Raw genomic sequence first — 16,673 nt, 5'->3', positions numbered from 1 at the left:
TACAAGGAGACAAACAACTTCAGCTGAAAGATTTAATGCTGAATTTACAACAAGGACACAATGATTTAGAATCTGTCAGAGCAGAATTTTTCAAGCAAAAATTCTTAAAATTGTACTATTTCCTAAGGGAGTCTGGTGATGTTGCAGTTATTAGGTAAATGGTCGGATCATCATCGGGACATTCATTCAGTAGTCGGTCCTTCAGTGGGGTCCAGCTTGACTCATTTCAGTCCACATCTCTGTATTGTTTCATCATCTTTAACATCTTCTAGGTTTTTCTAGTCACTGGATATCTGAGTGTTGTTTCTCTGCATGTCTTAATATGTATTAGCACGTAAAATGTATTTTGGATAACTCTCCGAGGTATTTCACTACATTTGCCTCTCTGATCCTCTTGTGATGTCAGTAAAGATGAGGCACTCTGACAGACAGTGCTTCTCCGTTGACGTCGCTCGTTGAACTTTTCTGTAGGAATAACTGAAAATCAACCGTCTCCAGCTCGCACCGATGAGCCGAACCACCAAAGGGATCAGCAGCAGGGAGGCCAGTGTGATGGTGATCATAATCCAGGCTCGTCTGTAAAGAGAGGCGAGAGTTTAGATTGGAACAACTTCATCAAAATGCTGTCTAGGTTTTTAAAAGTCACACCGGAAATACACCATGATAATTTTTTTTTTTTTCCCATTGAAGTTGAAAAATAGAGAACGGCTGCATCTTTGCAGGATTTTACAGATTTGTTAACTTCTTCCAACCTTCGACGAAACTCTGTATTCTATGAAATCTGGTAATTTACAGGAAGTGCAGCACTTTTAAAGCAATCAAATAAAAACAGTAAGTAACACAATAAACTGTCTTGCCATCTGAAGACTTTGATGATAATAATCAGATGGAAGAATGAGTTTGGCCATGTTTCTGTTTTGAACAAATACTTTGCTTTTGGATGGAACTGATGCTGATGAACTTCATTGTTGGCATTGTCGCCCCCTGATGTGATACTGACCTGTGGGATGAAGCCTCGCAGACATTGACCCTTTACACTTTTGCCTTCAGACACAGTTTAACATTTTGATTGACTGGCAGCAGAATATTTAAATAACATGTCTCACATCTCACAGACCACATTCACACAGCTGCCATCATCCTCTGAAATCACACTCGAGGTGCGATGCTAAAATGTCGGACAGCTGTGTTCCAGGTTGCGAGTTGTAAACACGAAGGGAATCTGTCGCATCGTAACCATTCCTCCACTTCCTGATTGATAAACAACTGTAAAGACAATGGAGGGATATTGAGCAAAATTTTAAGATGAAACAACGTGTTTCACAGTTTCCTGAATAACATTACAGTTTGATAGTGTTACATGATACGATAGGAAAGGACTGATTGGACATGTCTTCGCTGTCTCTTCAGAAATGTTCTGGTGAGCTCAGTCAGTAACGTTAACGTGACATTCACTGAAACACATACTTCTGTGTGATGCTCATATACATTACATCCAACATAAAAGTATGTTCTGAGCACTTCAGCAGTGAAAGTCTGTTTCACTTCCAGGCTTGAATAAACGTGTCCAAGATGCACTTTGATATCTCAGAATCAAGTCAAGCCTTTCCTTTCCGATCACGTAACACTATCGAACCGTGATGTTGGTTAAGAAGTGCTAACGTGCTTTTTTTCTTGAAACACAGCCTGGTATCTCTCCACATTTTTGCTATCAAACTTGTCCTTTCAGTTGCTGGTTGATTGATGGAGGAGTGGGGAAATGATACCGTACGTCTGTACGATGTGCAACCTGGAACACAGCAGTATGACATTTGAGAGGGTTCTGGTGTTGTTGCTCCAGGTCTGGTGGTAGATTTCTCTCAAACACACTGAATTTAAGTCTGGATGAGGAAAATAATATGATCAGAGTCACCTGACTCGACCTTGACACTCACTCTGATAGGTGCGGTTTGTCTCTGTAAGCCTCCTCCTGTTGTCTCCACAATGCAAACATCTGTTTAGCCAGACACCGACCTGCTGCGGAGGAGTAAACACCTGCACAAAGAATACAATCATATGAAACCTGAGCAACAACTCCAGCCGTCATGTAGATGTGGTGTGGTAGAGATAGTTCAGTACGGCTGGTGCATCACCTTTGGTTAATCTGCCGCCACTGACGGAGGAGCAGCTTCCTGTCAGTGGGTCACATGGACACTGGTCACCACACTGACATCTCTCAGCACAGTACGGCCCGTACAGACCTGGAGGACACACTGACAGAGAGAGAAGGATGTCTCGGAGTTCCGTTTCTCTTGTAGCGATCATTTTCAACAGACACGGAGGACGCCCATAAAGTAATATGTTCCTTAATTCATCAATTTATGACCCCAATGCCTTTTTTTCTCTTGCAAACTACAGTGTTTTATCCACGACTGCCTGAACATCAATAAGTCCAGTATACACTCTGCTACTAATACTTTACTGTATTGTGTAGGTTTGGGACATTTTGCTTCTTCTTTAATTTTCCATGTGTCTTCCATGACTGGAAAACTGGTCAACTTTACAATTTAATGGCTTGAAAACAGCAGATTTTGTAAAAATGCTCTGATGTATCCAGCTTGTAACTTGTAAAATACAGGAACGCCTGGAAAGGAAGTCCGTCCTTCAAGGAAATTAAACCCATATTTGATGACGGAAGCTAATTCTACAGTATTTTAACCTTCTCGTAACTCTGCCCTCTTTCCCACAGGATGTGAATAAGGCAGCAACACATTCAGGTCACCAACAGATTTCACACAATAAAAGACTGAATGTACGTGTGTAGATCAGTGGACCTCCATACTGGTGGTAAGGAGTCAACCTTTTTCTTTAGAACACAACCCATCAAAATAAAACCATTTCAGCCTCTTAGAAAAATAAAAATATTAACGGTATTCTTTTCTACGGGGCGTCCTGCTTTCCTACCTTGTTCACAGAGGTTGCCGTGGAAACCAGGGGGACAGGTGCAGCGTCCGCTGACGTGGTGACAGCGAGCGCCATTAAAGCATACGCAGGTGTGTCTACAGCCGTCACCATAGTAACCAGACGGGCACTCTTTCACCACGGACAGAAAAGAAAAATGATCGGATGAGAAAGTTTCCTTTTTGTCGTCGGATATTAAGTTGTGTTGAGTTTTTAATCAATTCAACTGTTCATTCAATAAATTAATTAATTCTACCCTTTATTTAAACCTTGAAAAAAGGTGCAAAAATGTGATGACAAACAGAAACAACAAACATATTCACAGAGTGAATAAACAGAACGAGTTCGTAGAAATGATTACAGATACGAAGCAATTTGATCAGTTTGTTAAATAAAAAGCAAACAGAAAAGACGAGGCTGCTGATCACCTTGGCGGCAGTGCTTTCCTCTCCATCCAGCAGCACAGACACACCCATCTGCAACACAAACAGTCAGACAGACAGGCACGACCGATGAACCTGTAAAACCTGCACATGTTGATGTTCAGATCTTTCATCGTCAGTAATGTGGATATAATGACTTAGAGGGTGAAGACAAGTATCAGAACCAGTAGAACAGTCTGGTCAGCTCAGAACAAGACGCCACATTACTGTAACACAGTCTTCAAAACCAGAAAGAGACAACACTTGTTCCAATATCATCTCATATCAGACGGTGATACACACGCCAATGTCACCATATGTAAATCATGTATCAACTCAGTCATCCAGGTGATGGTAAATCTAGGTGCTGGTACCTGGACTCTTCCAGACCGATTCACAAACATCTACATACGCGGGTGCACCAGCTGTTGCCAATGCTAACATAGGTAAGGTTGTGGAAAAAAGTGTTTCTATGATACATATCGTTAACGTGATACAAGATCATATACCGTCTGAGATGTTGGATACTGCTGAGGTAGCATAAGATCGATCTTCTTCTGGTTTAAAGGCGAAGAGTGATGTAATTTTTCTGAACCTAATGGACTGTACTATTAGTTTTCTTTACCCATTTCAGTCATTACATTACGGATGATTATTGATCAGAAATCTCATTGTGCTGATGATTTGTGGAAGTACCAACAGTAAATTGCAAAACAGCCTGAAATAATGCAGTGATATTATTTTAACACACCCTAAAATCTCGAAGGCCGTGTCCTCAAAGCAACAAGCAACTGCCCTGAACAGTCTAATGACAGCGTAAACCTGAACCTGACGGTTCTGTTGGATCTCTTACATCACACTGCACACTTACCAGCAGTGCAGACACGGTGGCGACCGCAGGTTTGCGGCTGACACACCAGAGAGTCACAGGCGGCGCCCTGCCAGCCATCCTGACACCGACAGCGTCCGTCCACACAGTCTCCGTGTCCGCTGCAGTTTGCTGGCTGGCAGCGCCGCTGGTGAACGCACAGGATGGTGGAAACGGGCCGAGCACAGCGCCACCTGCTGTCGGATTTACTGGGAACAAAGACGGAGCGGGTGTTGAGCACAGAAAGACACATTTAGATACATTACACTACTATTTAAAAAGTATTATCACTCATTGTTACCACTTATTATAACACATTTATCTAATTTATAATTTATCACTTTACAAAGTTCTTTACAGGACAAGAAACTGTATTCAGATGGAACTTCAATGATTTAAAAAAACATATTAACCACAATAGAGACGAGGCAGAAGAATCACTGAGTCAAGTTCAGGTCAAAAGCCGGATACAATAAATCTTTATTAATATTTCTATAAAAGGCCGTTTGAATCATCATCAATAATTTATTAGACGACACCAGACGTCACTTACAAGACAAGCCCAGCTGCACTCTGTCTCAGGCCCATGTGACGACAGGTTCTGGGTCCGGCCCATCACCGGTCCTCTCATGTTCAGTCTTTCTACTCACATTCAAAAATAAACCCAGAAACAAACGACAGCCGTGGGAGCCAGAAACTGAAACACTGCAGTTATGTTAATGTTAATGAACGCATGCATTGTCTGAACCACAGTGAGGGAGACGGTGCTGGACGCGACGCCAACACTTTTACTCTCATTACTTTGGGAACATTATTGCATAAGTAATAAAAAGCCTTTTGTGGTTCCAGAGGAAGCTGCATGTAATCTGCCTCCAGTGATGTCACTCAATGGCTAAGTTGCATTGTGGGTAACGTAGGCTCTAGGTTTTGAAAATGAAGGAGAATGCGTTGAATAATAAAAAAGGGGGATATCTTTGGTTCTGCTGTAACAATTTGGATCATTTGTGTTAAAACAGTGTGTGACTGCTTCTCAGAACCTGCTGTCTACATTACCCACAATGCAACATGGCCACTGAGTGACATCACAGGATGCAAGAATTTGCAATTCAAATTTAACAGATAATTCTGCAGATTTCTTATTTTTTCCTGCATATTTTTATAACAATGGAGAGAATTTGAAAAGAGGATCCAGACAAAGAATATCTAAATATTGCTGTAAATTAAAATGCTGACCTTTAACCCCTGAACAAACACGTCCAGTACAACACAGTTCACCTTCAGTTAGCTCACCATGGGTCAGGAGGGTAGCTGACCAACGTGCCATTGATCACAAAGCTGGAAGACCCGCCTCCGTCCAGATTGATAGCATTGATCACCCCGTGTTTCTTCAGGAACTGTGCCACCTCCCAGAGATTCATACTGCTCATGAAAGGACAAAACAAGCCACTGTTAAAGAAGAGGACAGAGGAACATTTGCCAACACGAAGTAATGTTTCACCTGCAGCTCGGATTTAGCAAAGCAAGTAAGACGAAAAATATAACGTATGAATGAATGTTACCCTCTTTCCAGGGTCTTTCCCTCCACATGGAACAGGACCAGGTTGCCGTCTGCGTCGTGACCCACGACAGTCCTGGCTGACAGCACGTCCACAAAATCACGAAACACCTCTGTCAGAATGTAAAATCAGACAATAGAGCTCTCTTTAAATGAGGATTTGCTGCTTTTCTCTGATTTAATGTCATTTATTGAATATATTTGTATTTTCTACAGTTGGTCAGTAAAGCAAGCGATCTAAAACCATCCTGTTTCACTAGTTTTATAGACTAAGCTATGATCACATCTTTGAGAAACATCATCAACACATTAAATGATGAGAAAACATTGTGTTCTGTTTTTATTCCATCTTCCATGTTTTTGCCTCTCTCATGTATCTGTGTGAGAGGTGAGAGGTTTGTGACTGCAGACTAAACCTTGATTACGTCACCTGACTTGAAATGCAGTGACAGTGTGAGACAGCAGAGCTCCAGCTGGAGGTACTTTGGTCCATCGGAGGTGTGAATGTTGAAAATGTCTGAGTGTGTTCCTTGCAGTCACTTTATTAAATTTGCATTGACTTTTATTATCTGATGTCTGCCTGAGGCTTTACCCTGGTCGACCATCTTGTTGCACTCGGCCTTCAGGCTCTGGTTGATGTAAACTTCTCCGTTCCTCAGCAGCCACACCACCCCGCTGACCAACTGGACAAACGGGTTGGACCGGTCCAAAACATCTTCCTGTGATAAATACCTGGAGAGAGAGAGAGAGATAAAGAGCTGTATTTCCTTGTACTTGTCACTTTTTTGTGCTGGTTTTGTGTCAGAACCGTTCTTACCCGAACACCAGGCTTCCATCCTTCCTGATGCCGAACTGGGCGTTCTGCACGCCCCCGCTGTCCCTCACCCTCCTCCCGTCGCTCACCACGTTGCCCACACACTGGTCGTTGGTGGTGTTGAAGAAGCCGGCGTTCTGAGCGTACAGACATCCAGCGGCCGCGGCCGTCTCCTCCACTGTCACCCTGTGGCTCTTCTCACAGCCGCCCGGCCCGCCCGGCTCCATCACCGACAGTGTCCTCAGTGGGTCGTGGACCAGCGCCATGTGACCTGGAGACAGAGATTCCTCTTTAATACTTGATCCACTTATTCGAGGAGAGAACACACCATTACCACTGAGTCAGTCACTGACCGTAGACCCAGCGGGACCTGCCCGGGCTGTCTGGTACTTCTGATATGAACACAGTGGACTCAGCTACTGGGAGTGTATTGTGGCTGCTGGAAGGCCAGGTCTCGTACGTGGTCCCGCCATGGCCCGGAGCCTGGGAGACACTGACATGGTGGTGAGAGTGGGAAGGACCATGACTCTCCGTGTACGGCAGCAGAACGTCTTCATCCGTAGAGACTCTGTGGAGAGAAAACACAAACACACTCAGTTATATGTTTCCTGTAAGCAGGACGAGTCCCACAGCCTCAAACTACTGACCAGCAGTCTGACAACAAGAAGATAAAACTGATATTCTTGTAATCTAATGAGAAAAGCAGCTAATCTTGCCTCACAAGCTGAGACAGCTGTTGATAGTCTCGGGTTTACTTTGGACTCAGACTGACAATATGACTCAAGCTGCCTACTTTCATTTTTGGAAATATCACAAGAGTTGATCCCCGACTAACTTCTCAAGATCAGACAACCGTGAAGCCAAAAAACCAGCAAAACCTCAGCTTGTGTATTGCTGCATTTCACAACAGGACAAATAACAGAATGTCTTTACCATCAGTGAATCAGAAAACTGTGAAAAATTGTCATCAAGTGCCAAATTTCAGCATTTCTTCTGTTTGAGATGTGGCGTTTGAAAAGAGTGTTTCCTTAATAAATGACTTTAATAATAACTCAAATCAATTATTACATCTGTTTGTTTTTCTGCCTATTCATGTATCTTTTCAGCACCACATTCACATTAAACCTTCCATCCCTGCTGACCTGGACCAACACCAGTTTGCTTACCGAGCAAACAGGTTGACAGAGGATGCTTTCAACACAACGCTCCACACAGCCCCTACACACCTGGACCAGCCCAACACGTATGTAAGAGTGCTGTTTGTGGACTTCAGCTCAGCACTTAACACGGTCATCCCTCACAAACTAATACACAAACTGAGCAACCTGGGCTTAGGCAGCTCACTGTGCACATGGATACTGGACTCTCTCAGCAACAGACCACAAACCATCAGAGGGAGGAGATTCAGCATGACAGAGTGGTGTTCGGACAATAACCTGGACTCAAACGCCTCGAAAACCAAGGAACTGATTGTGGATTTCGGGAAATCCAAACGCACAGTTAAAGCATGCGCACCTCCCTCACCATCTGCTGACCCACTTCTATCAGTCAGAGACAGAAATCCTCCTGACTGCCTCTACACTTTGTGGTTCTCCAGCTGCACAGCACAGGACAGGAAGGAACTTCTCACCGCAGCTTCATTTGACTAGCAAAACATCTCACCTGGCAGATTTTCCCTCCAACAGCCAAACATGGAGACACAGCAACGCGAGGCCCACAGATTGGCTGGTAGCTGAACTCGTTGCCATGGTTCTGGGGGTTCTGGTACAATGTCAGCGTGTCGGTCCTGTCAGTAGCAACACACAGAACAAACTCTGGGTTCCTGAAGGCTGCCGGGTGGTTAATTATAGGTTAAGTTTGAGAGTCTTGCTGCTCCAGATTCCTTTAACGTATCACAACAGTGTCAGTCATTTTACAGGTATTTCAAGTTATAAGTTATTTGGGCGTGCACGGAGGACATTGTTAAGAAAAGGAGGTGTATGACAGAGATAAGACCAAAATCTAAGTTAATTAAGGCGAGAGACAAAATTTTCTAAGTCAATAAAGTGTCAGTTTGTCACAATTAAAGTAGGGCTGTCAAACGATTAATTTTTTTAATCGCCATTAATCGCATTTTGTCCATACCCAGAGGAAATGAAAATAGGAAAAGAGATGTCAGTAGTCTCATTCATTTCTCCTAGACAACTATGAGATCTGTGTGAGACCAAAGTGAGGCTGTGGCTGATTTCTCCTGTTTCTCAATTGTTTCTCCTGAGAAACAGGTGCAGAAAATCTCAACTTGGGCTCCCTGTAAGTTTCAAAGGAGATCTCATCAAGCTCTCAGTGAAGTTTCAGAATGTCTCCCCAGTGCTGGAAAGCAGCAAGGTTTAAGCGGTTAAGTCTCAAGTCTCACCTGTTGCTTCTGAGGAATTTTAGGAGAAACAAATGAGAAATGTTTGAGACCAAAAAAGACGACGACGAGACTGAAATGAGAACTCTCATTGAGCTCCTTTACGGCTCCATAGCCATAAAGGAGCAAGCTTTGAGCAGTAACATTTTCCTCTGTGATAGTTAACTCGTGATTAATCGCAAATTAATGGCAATTTTTTGGCACATTTCTTTCTGTTCTAAATGTATCTTAATGTATTTTTTTCATGTTCTTAATATTTTTAACAACATAAGAAAGGGCAAATATGCTTGCTTTATGAAAATGTTTATTCACCACTTAAAATCATGCAGGAAAATAAACGGCTCAAAAAAATCACCCCTCACTCTAAATGGGATCAAAACATGGTGATGTCTGCTTTTGGCGAGGGGGGGGGTGGGCTCTCTGCATCTGCCGTGTGTCTGGCTTGCAAATGATATCTGAGACTCGACGTACTTCAATGGTAACTCATTTCATGTCGACAGTACGTGCAGATAACTTTTGTCCTTTCTCCATTTACTTTCACTTTCGCTTTTCAGTCCACCGTGTTTTTACCGAATGCCAACCCTGCTTCTTCTTCTTCTGATTCCCTTTCTTATTCTTCTGCCACCCTCTGGATCAAGACTACAGGTGCCACTGACGGCTGTAAATCAAACAATGCACGTTCCTTTTTTTTTAATACTGAGCGTTAATCGCGCGTTAAAAAAATTAATGGTGTTAAAAGGAAGTTGCGTTAACACGCGATTAACGCGTTAACTTTGACAGCCCTAAATTAAAGTAAAACCTCATGTAGTTTTGTGTTGAAGCGCTCAGTGAACTACATCTTCTCTCTCAACACACGTCACCAACATGGAGCCGGCTGTTTGTATATGTTTGTATGCTCATTTTAATGTGGAAAATTAGTGGAGTGACCCTTTAAACTCCTTCCTCTTTATTAATTGTGGAGTAATTGATGTTTTCCTGCAGGATGCATCATCAGAGAGTGGAGACAACACTGCAGTTACACAACTCTGTGAGCCCTCCAGTTATTTATACTGCGACTGTGTTACCTCACCTTAAATAACATCCAGCAGAAAGGGTTCTTTATCTTTGTTATGGCACAACATTTATTATTAATTATTATTATTATTATTATTATTATTATGTATAAAACACAGCACTAAAATAAGCTCATTTGCAGTTCTAACAATATTCGGGGTGTTCAGTGTCTGGACGCGGTGAAGCGCTCCTGCTCTGACGTCAGCAGGGAGGGACTGCTGCGCGAGGACTGGGCCGCCTGTGAGCGCTTCGGGTCGGGACGGACCCACAGCAGAACCCGCTGCTCGCTGAGGAGAGCAAGAACCACACGTGCTGTGATGTCAGAGACTCTCCAACAACACCGGAACAAGTCGCGAGATCTGTCGCCGGTCGCTTTTTTGAAAAAGAGTCGCGAGATGTAGCGACAATGTTGCCAAGTTGGTGACACTGTGCCACACACACACACACACACACATACATACATACATACACACACACACACACACACAGGGAGGAGTAGGTGAGAGGGGAAAGGCAGAACCAGGAAACAGAAGAACAACCAGGCGGCCTCGGAACCAACAGCAGGATATTAAACCTCCTCCTGGACTGACAGGAAGTCAGTGTGAAGTTCTGTGAACTGGACTGATGTGATCTACTTTCTGGGTTCTGCTGCAGGTCTGAAGTCGTCTCCTCATCATGGCTGACTGCAGCAGAACTGTGGACGATGTAAAGAGTCTCATGGAGTCCTTCAGTGGTTCCGGTCCACAGCAGATGACAGAGTTCTACGACCGCTGGGCTCCGACGTACGAACAGGTGAGTTACAGAACCTGACAGAGACCTGACAGAACCACCACAGAACAGCTGGTCCAGAGCGTCCAACACACGTCACCTGCTGGCTTGAAAACATGACTCAGGTCGGTCTGGATCCACGTTTACTGGTTCAACCAGAACCGTCAGATACAGTGTGAAATGGGGGATAAGAGTGACCCGGGTCAGACTGCAACCCGGGTCAGACTGCATGCTGTACTCTGGGCTCGTCATTAATGTTCGAACTGGGCAACGAATCAGATATCACAATATGTTTTACTAAATATCGCGACAGTTCAACATGTTCTGACTCGGAACTCTTCAAACTCAGCAGCTGTCCGTCTGTAGCCTTCACCTGGTGTCGGGTCACACATGACGTCAGAGCCTTCACCTCAGGTGTCGGGTCAGACATGACGTCACATATGACGGGCTCCTCCATCAAGTTAGCAAGAATATGCTATCTGCAACATCTGGCTAGACTTTCAAAATAAAGGCCCCAGTGTCAAAGTTGCAACAATACATGACACGCAGTACAACCGGTTTGACTTTTAGAATAAACTTTGTGTAGTGTGACATGTTGTGACTTTTGTGACGTTATGTGTGTGAAATATGTAACTGGTTGATGTTGAGAACTAACACATGAACCATTAACAGGATTCAAACGCTCTAAACTACAGACCAGCACATCTGGCTGTAGATTTAGTTAACTCCAAGTTCAGCGGGAGCCGAGAGGAGGCCCAGGTTCTGGACCTCGCCTGTGGCACCGGACTGGTTGCTAAACTGGTGAGAAAAAACAGACACACAACAGGTGACAGCAGCAAGTTTGCATGAATGTCTTTTCCTGAGATGTTCTGATTCATCACATCACAATTTGGCGCTTTTCAAACTCGCTGAAATCGCTCAGTCACATTTTTCTAACACATCAACTTTGAGGACAACATGTTCACTTGCTGCCTAAAACATCCAACAGGCGCCACGATGAAGTGATAACTGATCACTGTGTGACCTGAGCTGCTCCACCTGCTCCCTCTCTGACACCTGCTGTTGGTTCTGTTTGTGTTCAGATGTCTGAACTGGGCTTCAGGCACTTTGTGGGCGTGGACTGCAGTAAAGGCATGCTGGACCAAGCTGCTAAGACCGGACTGTACCAGGACCTCAAACTGGCCACACTGGGAGCAGAACCACTGCCTGCAGAGACTGGTACACACACACACACACACACACACACACACACACACACACACAAACACAGGAGAGGACTGTTAAAGAACCTCATGTTGATGTGATTCAGCGTGACATCACTTCCTGATTACATCATCATCTGATACAGTGAATCCACGTAGACGTCGGAGAGAACAGGCTGCAGAACTGTCCTGAGAATCTTCATGTTTTTAAGTTCAATATCAAAGTAATCTATTACATCCGTGGGTGCGCCGCAGACGGGAGCTGCTCACAGCTCATTCAGCACACTTTTACACAAACATTCAGGGCTAATTTTTAACCTGCAGTTCTAGAAGTTTATTTGAGACTTCAGTTCTTCACTCTTGTTTTCTTGTAATCTGGTATTTAGTGGTGTTGTTTGTTTTGGTTTAGAATTCATATTCTAGTGCTTGATTTCATGTGTTTTTCTTTTAGTGAAACATGTTGGAAATTAGTGTTTTCCTCTTCCTCCTCCTCTTCCTCCTCTTCCTCCTCCTCCTCTTCCTGCTCCTCCTCTTCCTCCTCCTCCTCTTCCTCCTCCTCCTCTTCTTCCTCCTCCTCCTGGTTTCAGGTACGTTCGATGTGGTGATGATCATCGGAGCTTTACATGAAGATTATGTTCCGATCAGTGTTGTCAGGGAGATCTGTGACGCCCTCAGATCAGGTAACCACACTGGTCACATATTTCCAATGAAATGACGATTATGATGATTTATATCAGAAGACAGGCAAACAAATAAATGAATAATTACTTCAAGTTCAATAAACTATGAAAACAATCAGGGTTTCCAGTCAGCAGTATGTCGGTACATTTGTTCTGGAGCACACTGAAGGACCAAAGTCAGCTGACATCCTCTGTGAAGAAAGAAGAAGAAGAAGAATGTTTGTGAACACACTGTTTGTTTCCACTGATCCAACCAGTTAACCAGAAACCACAACACTACCAGACTCCCTTAACAAACGGTCTGATTTTAGTAGTTGTTTCATGAGAAGCTTTATACACTTTGTGAAACATTTTCTATGACAAATTCTAAATCATTGGCGCCTTCTTGTAAATTCAGCATTACATGTAAGACATGAATCCAACTATCATCCACAATTTCACCAGACTCCCTTAACAGATGAAGTGATTTTAAGAGTTGTTGAGTTAAAACAAACTTTATAACGTAGTGAAACTGTGTGTGTGACAGATTGTAAGTCATTGTGTCCTTGTTGTAAATTCAGCATTAAATCTTTCAGCTAAAAAGTGTCAGTTTGTGGCAGCATGTCTGTACCAGCCTGTCTGCTTCTGTGTCTAAAGTGCTAAAGTCTTACCTGCCAACATTGATCAGCTGTTTGAACACACTGTTTACACTGATGTCACCATTTACACTCCATTTATGAAAGAAGAAACATGTTATTGATCTAAACATGTCACATGTTACAAAGACACTAAACAGTAACAATATAGGCTACTTCTTTGTCCCCGTGGAGAAAGTCCCCAGACTCCCTTAACAAATGTGTCAGTTTAGTGAGTTGTTGAGTTGGAGACACTTTATAAACTCTGTGAAACTCTGTCTCTGACTCATTCTGCATTATTTGGACCTTCTTGGTAATTCAGCAACACTTAAGCACACTTTAATGTGGAAAATGAGTGTAGTGACCCTTTAAATTTCTTACTCTTTAATAATTGTGGAATAATTGCTGTTTTTCTGCAGGAGGCTTCGCCTGCATGACGACTGTGGACCCATCGTCAGAGAGTGGAGACAGTTACAGGGCGTCTCTGCAGAGAGAGCTGCAGCTGATGGAGGAGGAGGGACGGTGGACTCATGTCTCCACCCAGCAGATTGAACAATACATGCTCAATGTTTTTGATGATCATGATGACAAGCAGGGCGAGCAGTACTTTCAGGGGACCATGTACCTGTACAGGAAGTCACTGAACTAGAGTCTGTGTCTGCAGTTCTGTATATTTTTAACAGAAAACAGGAGGACATTTAACAGAAAATGTCAACTGCTGTCAGCATAAAGAATATTGATGGTCACTCAGTCAGCCTCCAGCAGCGGATGTTCTGGGCGGCAGCTAACCGTCCTCCTGCTAACAACACTGGGGGAGACTGAGGAAGACACACCACTGGATGTCTCCAGAGTGAATTTCTGTCCAATATCCAATTTAAAACTGACGGTACTCTTGAGGCAGAGACATCCTCGACTGATTAAATCAAGTGTATTTTGTTTAGGTCTCTCAGACCCTAAAAATCCCTAAAAATCCTTTAAAAATACAAATAAAAAGATGACAAACTGCGATTAATTAAACAAAGAAAAAAAAATTACCTGGCAGCATGTGCTAAAAGAAAGCAAAATACAACATGTGTGGTTTGTTTATTTCATTTCTTACATTAATAAATATCTACGGAGGCCTGGAGGTGTCATGGATGTGTGTGTTGTTTCAGTGGAAAACCAAAACAGTTGCAGTCAGTTAAATGCAGGCCTGTTATCATGGATCGAGACCGTCTCATAATTTGAATTAATTGATTGATAAAAGTAAATTAAGTGTATTTACTATTGTAATTATGTAACAGTATGAGGTACAGTTCAGTTTTCCAGACATTCTCACACAGACCACATTATCTCAGCTTTCACAGTAACACTACACACGTTTGTTGTTCTGTTATTATATACAACAGATATACTATTGCTCTTTATACCACAAGGGGGTGCTGTTGTATTAGGTAGGTCGTAATTAACACGCTTATTTCTTTAAAAAAAAACCAACTTTGTATGTTGGTGAATGAAGAGAGATGAATAGTTTTGTTTGATCCTGTTTAAATTGTGTCATCAATCACACATATGATGTTTGTCAATTTAAAAGATACTTTTCCAAGTTTCCAAGTCTCAGTTTGCCATAAAACTGATGAAATATGTCATTATAAAAACGACACAGCCAAAAGTCTTATCAGAGATAATTATTAACTATGATAAATAATAAGATCCAAGTTACATTAGATCGCCTCGGGGCAAAGACCTCAAAGAAGGGAAAAGAGCCAATTCACCAAAACAGTGTCATAAAAAGTCTGTCAGTTGGCGACTCTGGTGTGTGTGTGTGTGTGTGTGTGTGTGTGGGTGTGTGTGTGTGTGTGTGTGTGTGCATCTGGAAGAACAAAGTGTTCACTGATATCAGGTCCAAGGAAGGAACAGCGGTGAACCGACGACAGGGTCCAGGCTCATTGATGCAAGTGGGAGGTGAAGGCTGGCCCGTGTGGTCCGAGCCAACAGATAAGCTACTGTTGCTCAAATTGTTGAAGAAGTTATTGCTGGTTCTGATAGAAAGGTGTCAGAATACACAGTGCATCACAGTTTGGTGCGTTTGGGGCTGCAGAGCCTCAGACCAGTCAGGGTGCCCATGCTGACCCTTACCACCACCGAAAGCGCCAACAATGGACACGTGAGCATCAGAACTGGACCACGGAGCAATGGAAGAAGATGGCCTGGTCTGATGAATCATGCTTTCTGTATCAGGTGCGTGTGTGTCGCTTACTTGGGGAACACATGGTAGCAGGATGCACTATGGGAAGGAGCCAAGCCATGATGATGCTTTGGGCAATGTTCTGCTGGGAATTCTTGGGTCCTGCCATCCATGTGGATGTTACTCTGAGACGTACCACCTACCTAAGAATTGTTGCAGACCATGCACACCCTTTCATGGAAACAGTATTTGCTGATGGCCTCTCTCAGCAGGATAATGTGCCACAAAGCAAAAATGTTTCAGGAATCATTTGAGGAGCACAACAACAAGTTTGAGGTGTTGACTTGGCCTCCAAATTCCCAAGATCTCAATCCAATCAAGCCTCTGTGGGATGTGCTGGACAAACAAATCCAATCCGTGGCACACCTTCAGGGGTCTAGTGGAGTTCATGTCTCGACGGGTCAGCGCTGGCTTGGCAGCAAAAGGGGGACCAACACAATATTAGGCAGGTGGTCATAATGTTCTGCCAGATCGGTGTAAGATGTTCATTTATTGATCCCCCTTGGGAGAAATTCACAGGTACCGCAGCAGCACAGAGGGAAATAAGTAGCAGCACAAGAGCATCCTCATCCATCATCCTCGCTTCTGTCACCGCCTCCACACTGTCCACAGAGCTGGCTTTCCTCACCAGTTTGTTCAGCTTGATGAACATCGACCTCTGTTGGGACCCACAGATGAAGTTGGCCATTGTGGATTTCAAAATGGACTCTGAACTTAACTCAGTTTCCCTGCAGTTTTCGCTGCATTGGCTCCCCGTGCAGTTCAGGATTGATTTTAAGGTTCTTTTACTAGTTTTTAAGTGTCTTAACGGTCTTGGGCCTTCTTACTTATCTGACCTGCTTTTACTCCATCAGCCCCCGTGGACCCTGAGGTCCTCCGGCACCGGCCTTTTGACCACCACAGGTTAGTTCAAAAAAGCATGGGGAGGCGGCTTTCAGTTTTTATGGCCCCGACTGTGGAACAGCCTGCCGGAGAACCTCAGGGTTCAGTTGAGGTTTTTAAAAAGAGACTCAAGACCCACCTTTTTAACCAGGCTTTTAATTGATTTTTAAATTCTTTTTAATTCCTTTTATGCTGTGCTAACCAGAGCACTTGTATCCTTTATCCCTTTTTTACTGTTTTAATCTCTCACCTTTTTAGC

General features: G+C 43.5%; 2 protein-coding genes across 3 annotated transcripts; one reads left to right on the top strand and one right to left on the bottom strand.

Annotated features, from left to right (window-relative positions):
* Positions 1–63: 63 nt before the first annotated feature.
* On the bottom strand, positions 64–8,516 carry nagpa (N-acetylglucosamine-1-phosphodiester alpha-N-acetylglucosaminidase). The gene is made up of 12 exons (XM_030394563.1): positions 8,262–8,516; positions 6,953–7,167; positions 6,603–6,870; positions 6,378–6,517; positions 5,790–5,898; positions 5,521–5,649; positions 4,234–4,439; positions 3,369–3,416; positions 2,944–3,072; positions 2,133–2,252; positions 1,935–2,034; positions 64–576 (listed from the first exon to the last, which is right to left on the bottom strand). Exons 1-12 carry the CDS (start codon positions 8,345–8,347, stop codon positions 372–374), a joined length of 1,755 nt encoding a protein of 584 aa, XP_030250423.1. The 5' UTR covers positions 8,348–8,516; the 3' UTR covers positions 64–371.
* Positions 8,517–10,298: 1,782 nt separating this feature from the next.
* LOC115566814 (methyltransferase-like protein 27) lies at positions 10,299–14,431 on the top strand. 2 transcript variants are annotated; one of them, XM_030392816.1, is made up of 6 exons: positions 10,299–10,833; positions 11,482–11,610; positions 11,892–12,027; positions 12,599–12,691; positions 13,725–14,015; positions 14,096–14,431. In XM_030392816.1, the coding sequence occupies exons 1-5, from the start codon at positions 10,717–10,719 to the stop codon at positions 13,952–13,954; spliced, it is 705 nt and encodes a 234-aa protein (XP_030248676.1). In that variant the 5' UTR covers positions 10,299–10,716; the 3' UTR covers positions 13,955–14,015; positions 14,096–14,431. The 2 variants fall into 2 exon arrangements, with proteins under 2 accessions (XP_030248676.1, XP_030248675.1); XM_030392815.1 differs by having other exon boundaries at positions 10,300–10,833; positions 13,725–14,023; positions 14,114–14,431.
* Positions 14,432–16,673: the final 2,242 nt, after the last annotated feature.

Source organism: Sparus aurata, chromosome 17 (genome assembly GCF_900880675.1).
Source record: "Sparus aurata chromosome 17, fSpaAur1.1, whole genome shotgun sequence".
Classification (NCBI taxonomy): domain Eukaryota; kingdom Metazoa; phylum Chordata; class Actinopteri; order Spariformes; family Sparidae; genus Sparus; species Sparus aurata.
This window is presented reverse-complemented; position numbering and strand designations above follow the sequence as displayed.

Excerpts from the sequence above, each read along its gene's own strand:
- nagpa (XM_030394563.1), bottom strand. The coding sequence starts at position 8,347 with ATGGCAACGAGTTCAGCTACCAGCCAATCTGTGGGCCTCGCGTTGCTG. Across the intron at positions 5,650-5,789 it reads GGAAAGACCCTGGAAAGAGG|TATGAATCTCTGGGAGGTGG; the intron begins GTAACATTCATT and ends TTTCATGAGCAG. Across the intron at positions 3,417-4,233 it reads CCACCGTGTCTGCACTGCTG|ATGGGTGTGTCTGTGCTGCT; the intron begins GTAAGTGTGCAG and ends TTTGTGTTGCAG.
- LOC115566814 (XM_030392816.1), top strand. The coding sequence starts at position 10,717 with ATGGCTGACTGCAGCAGAACTGTGGACGATGTAAAGAGTCTCATGGAG. Across the intron at positions 10,834-11,481 it reads GGGCTCCGACGTACGAACAG|GATTCAAACGCTCTAAACTA; the intron begins GTGAGTTACAGA and ends AACCATTAACAG. Across the intron at positions 11,611-11,891 it reads CCGGACTGGTTGCTAAACTG|ATGTCTGAACTGGGCTTCAG; the intron begins GTGAGAAAAAAC and ends GTTTGTGTTCAG.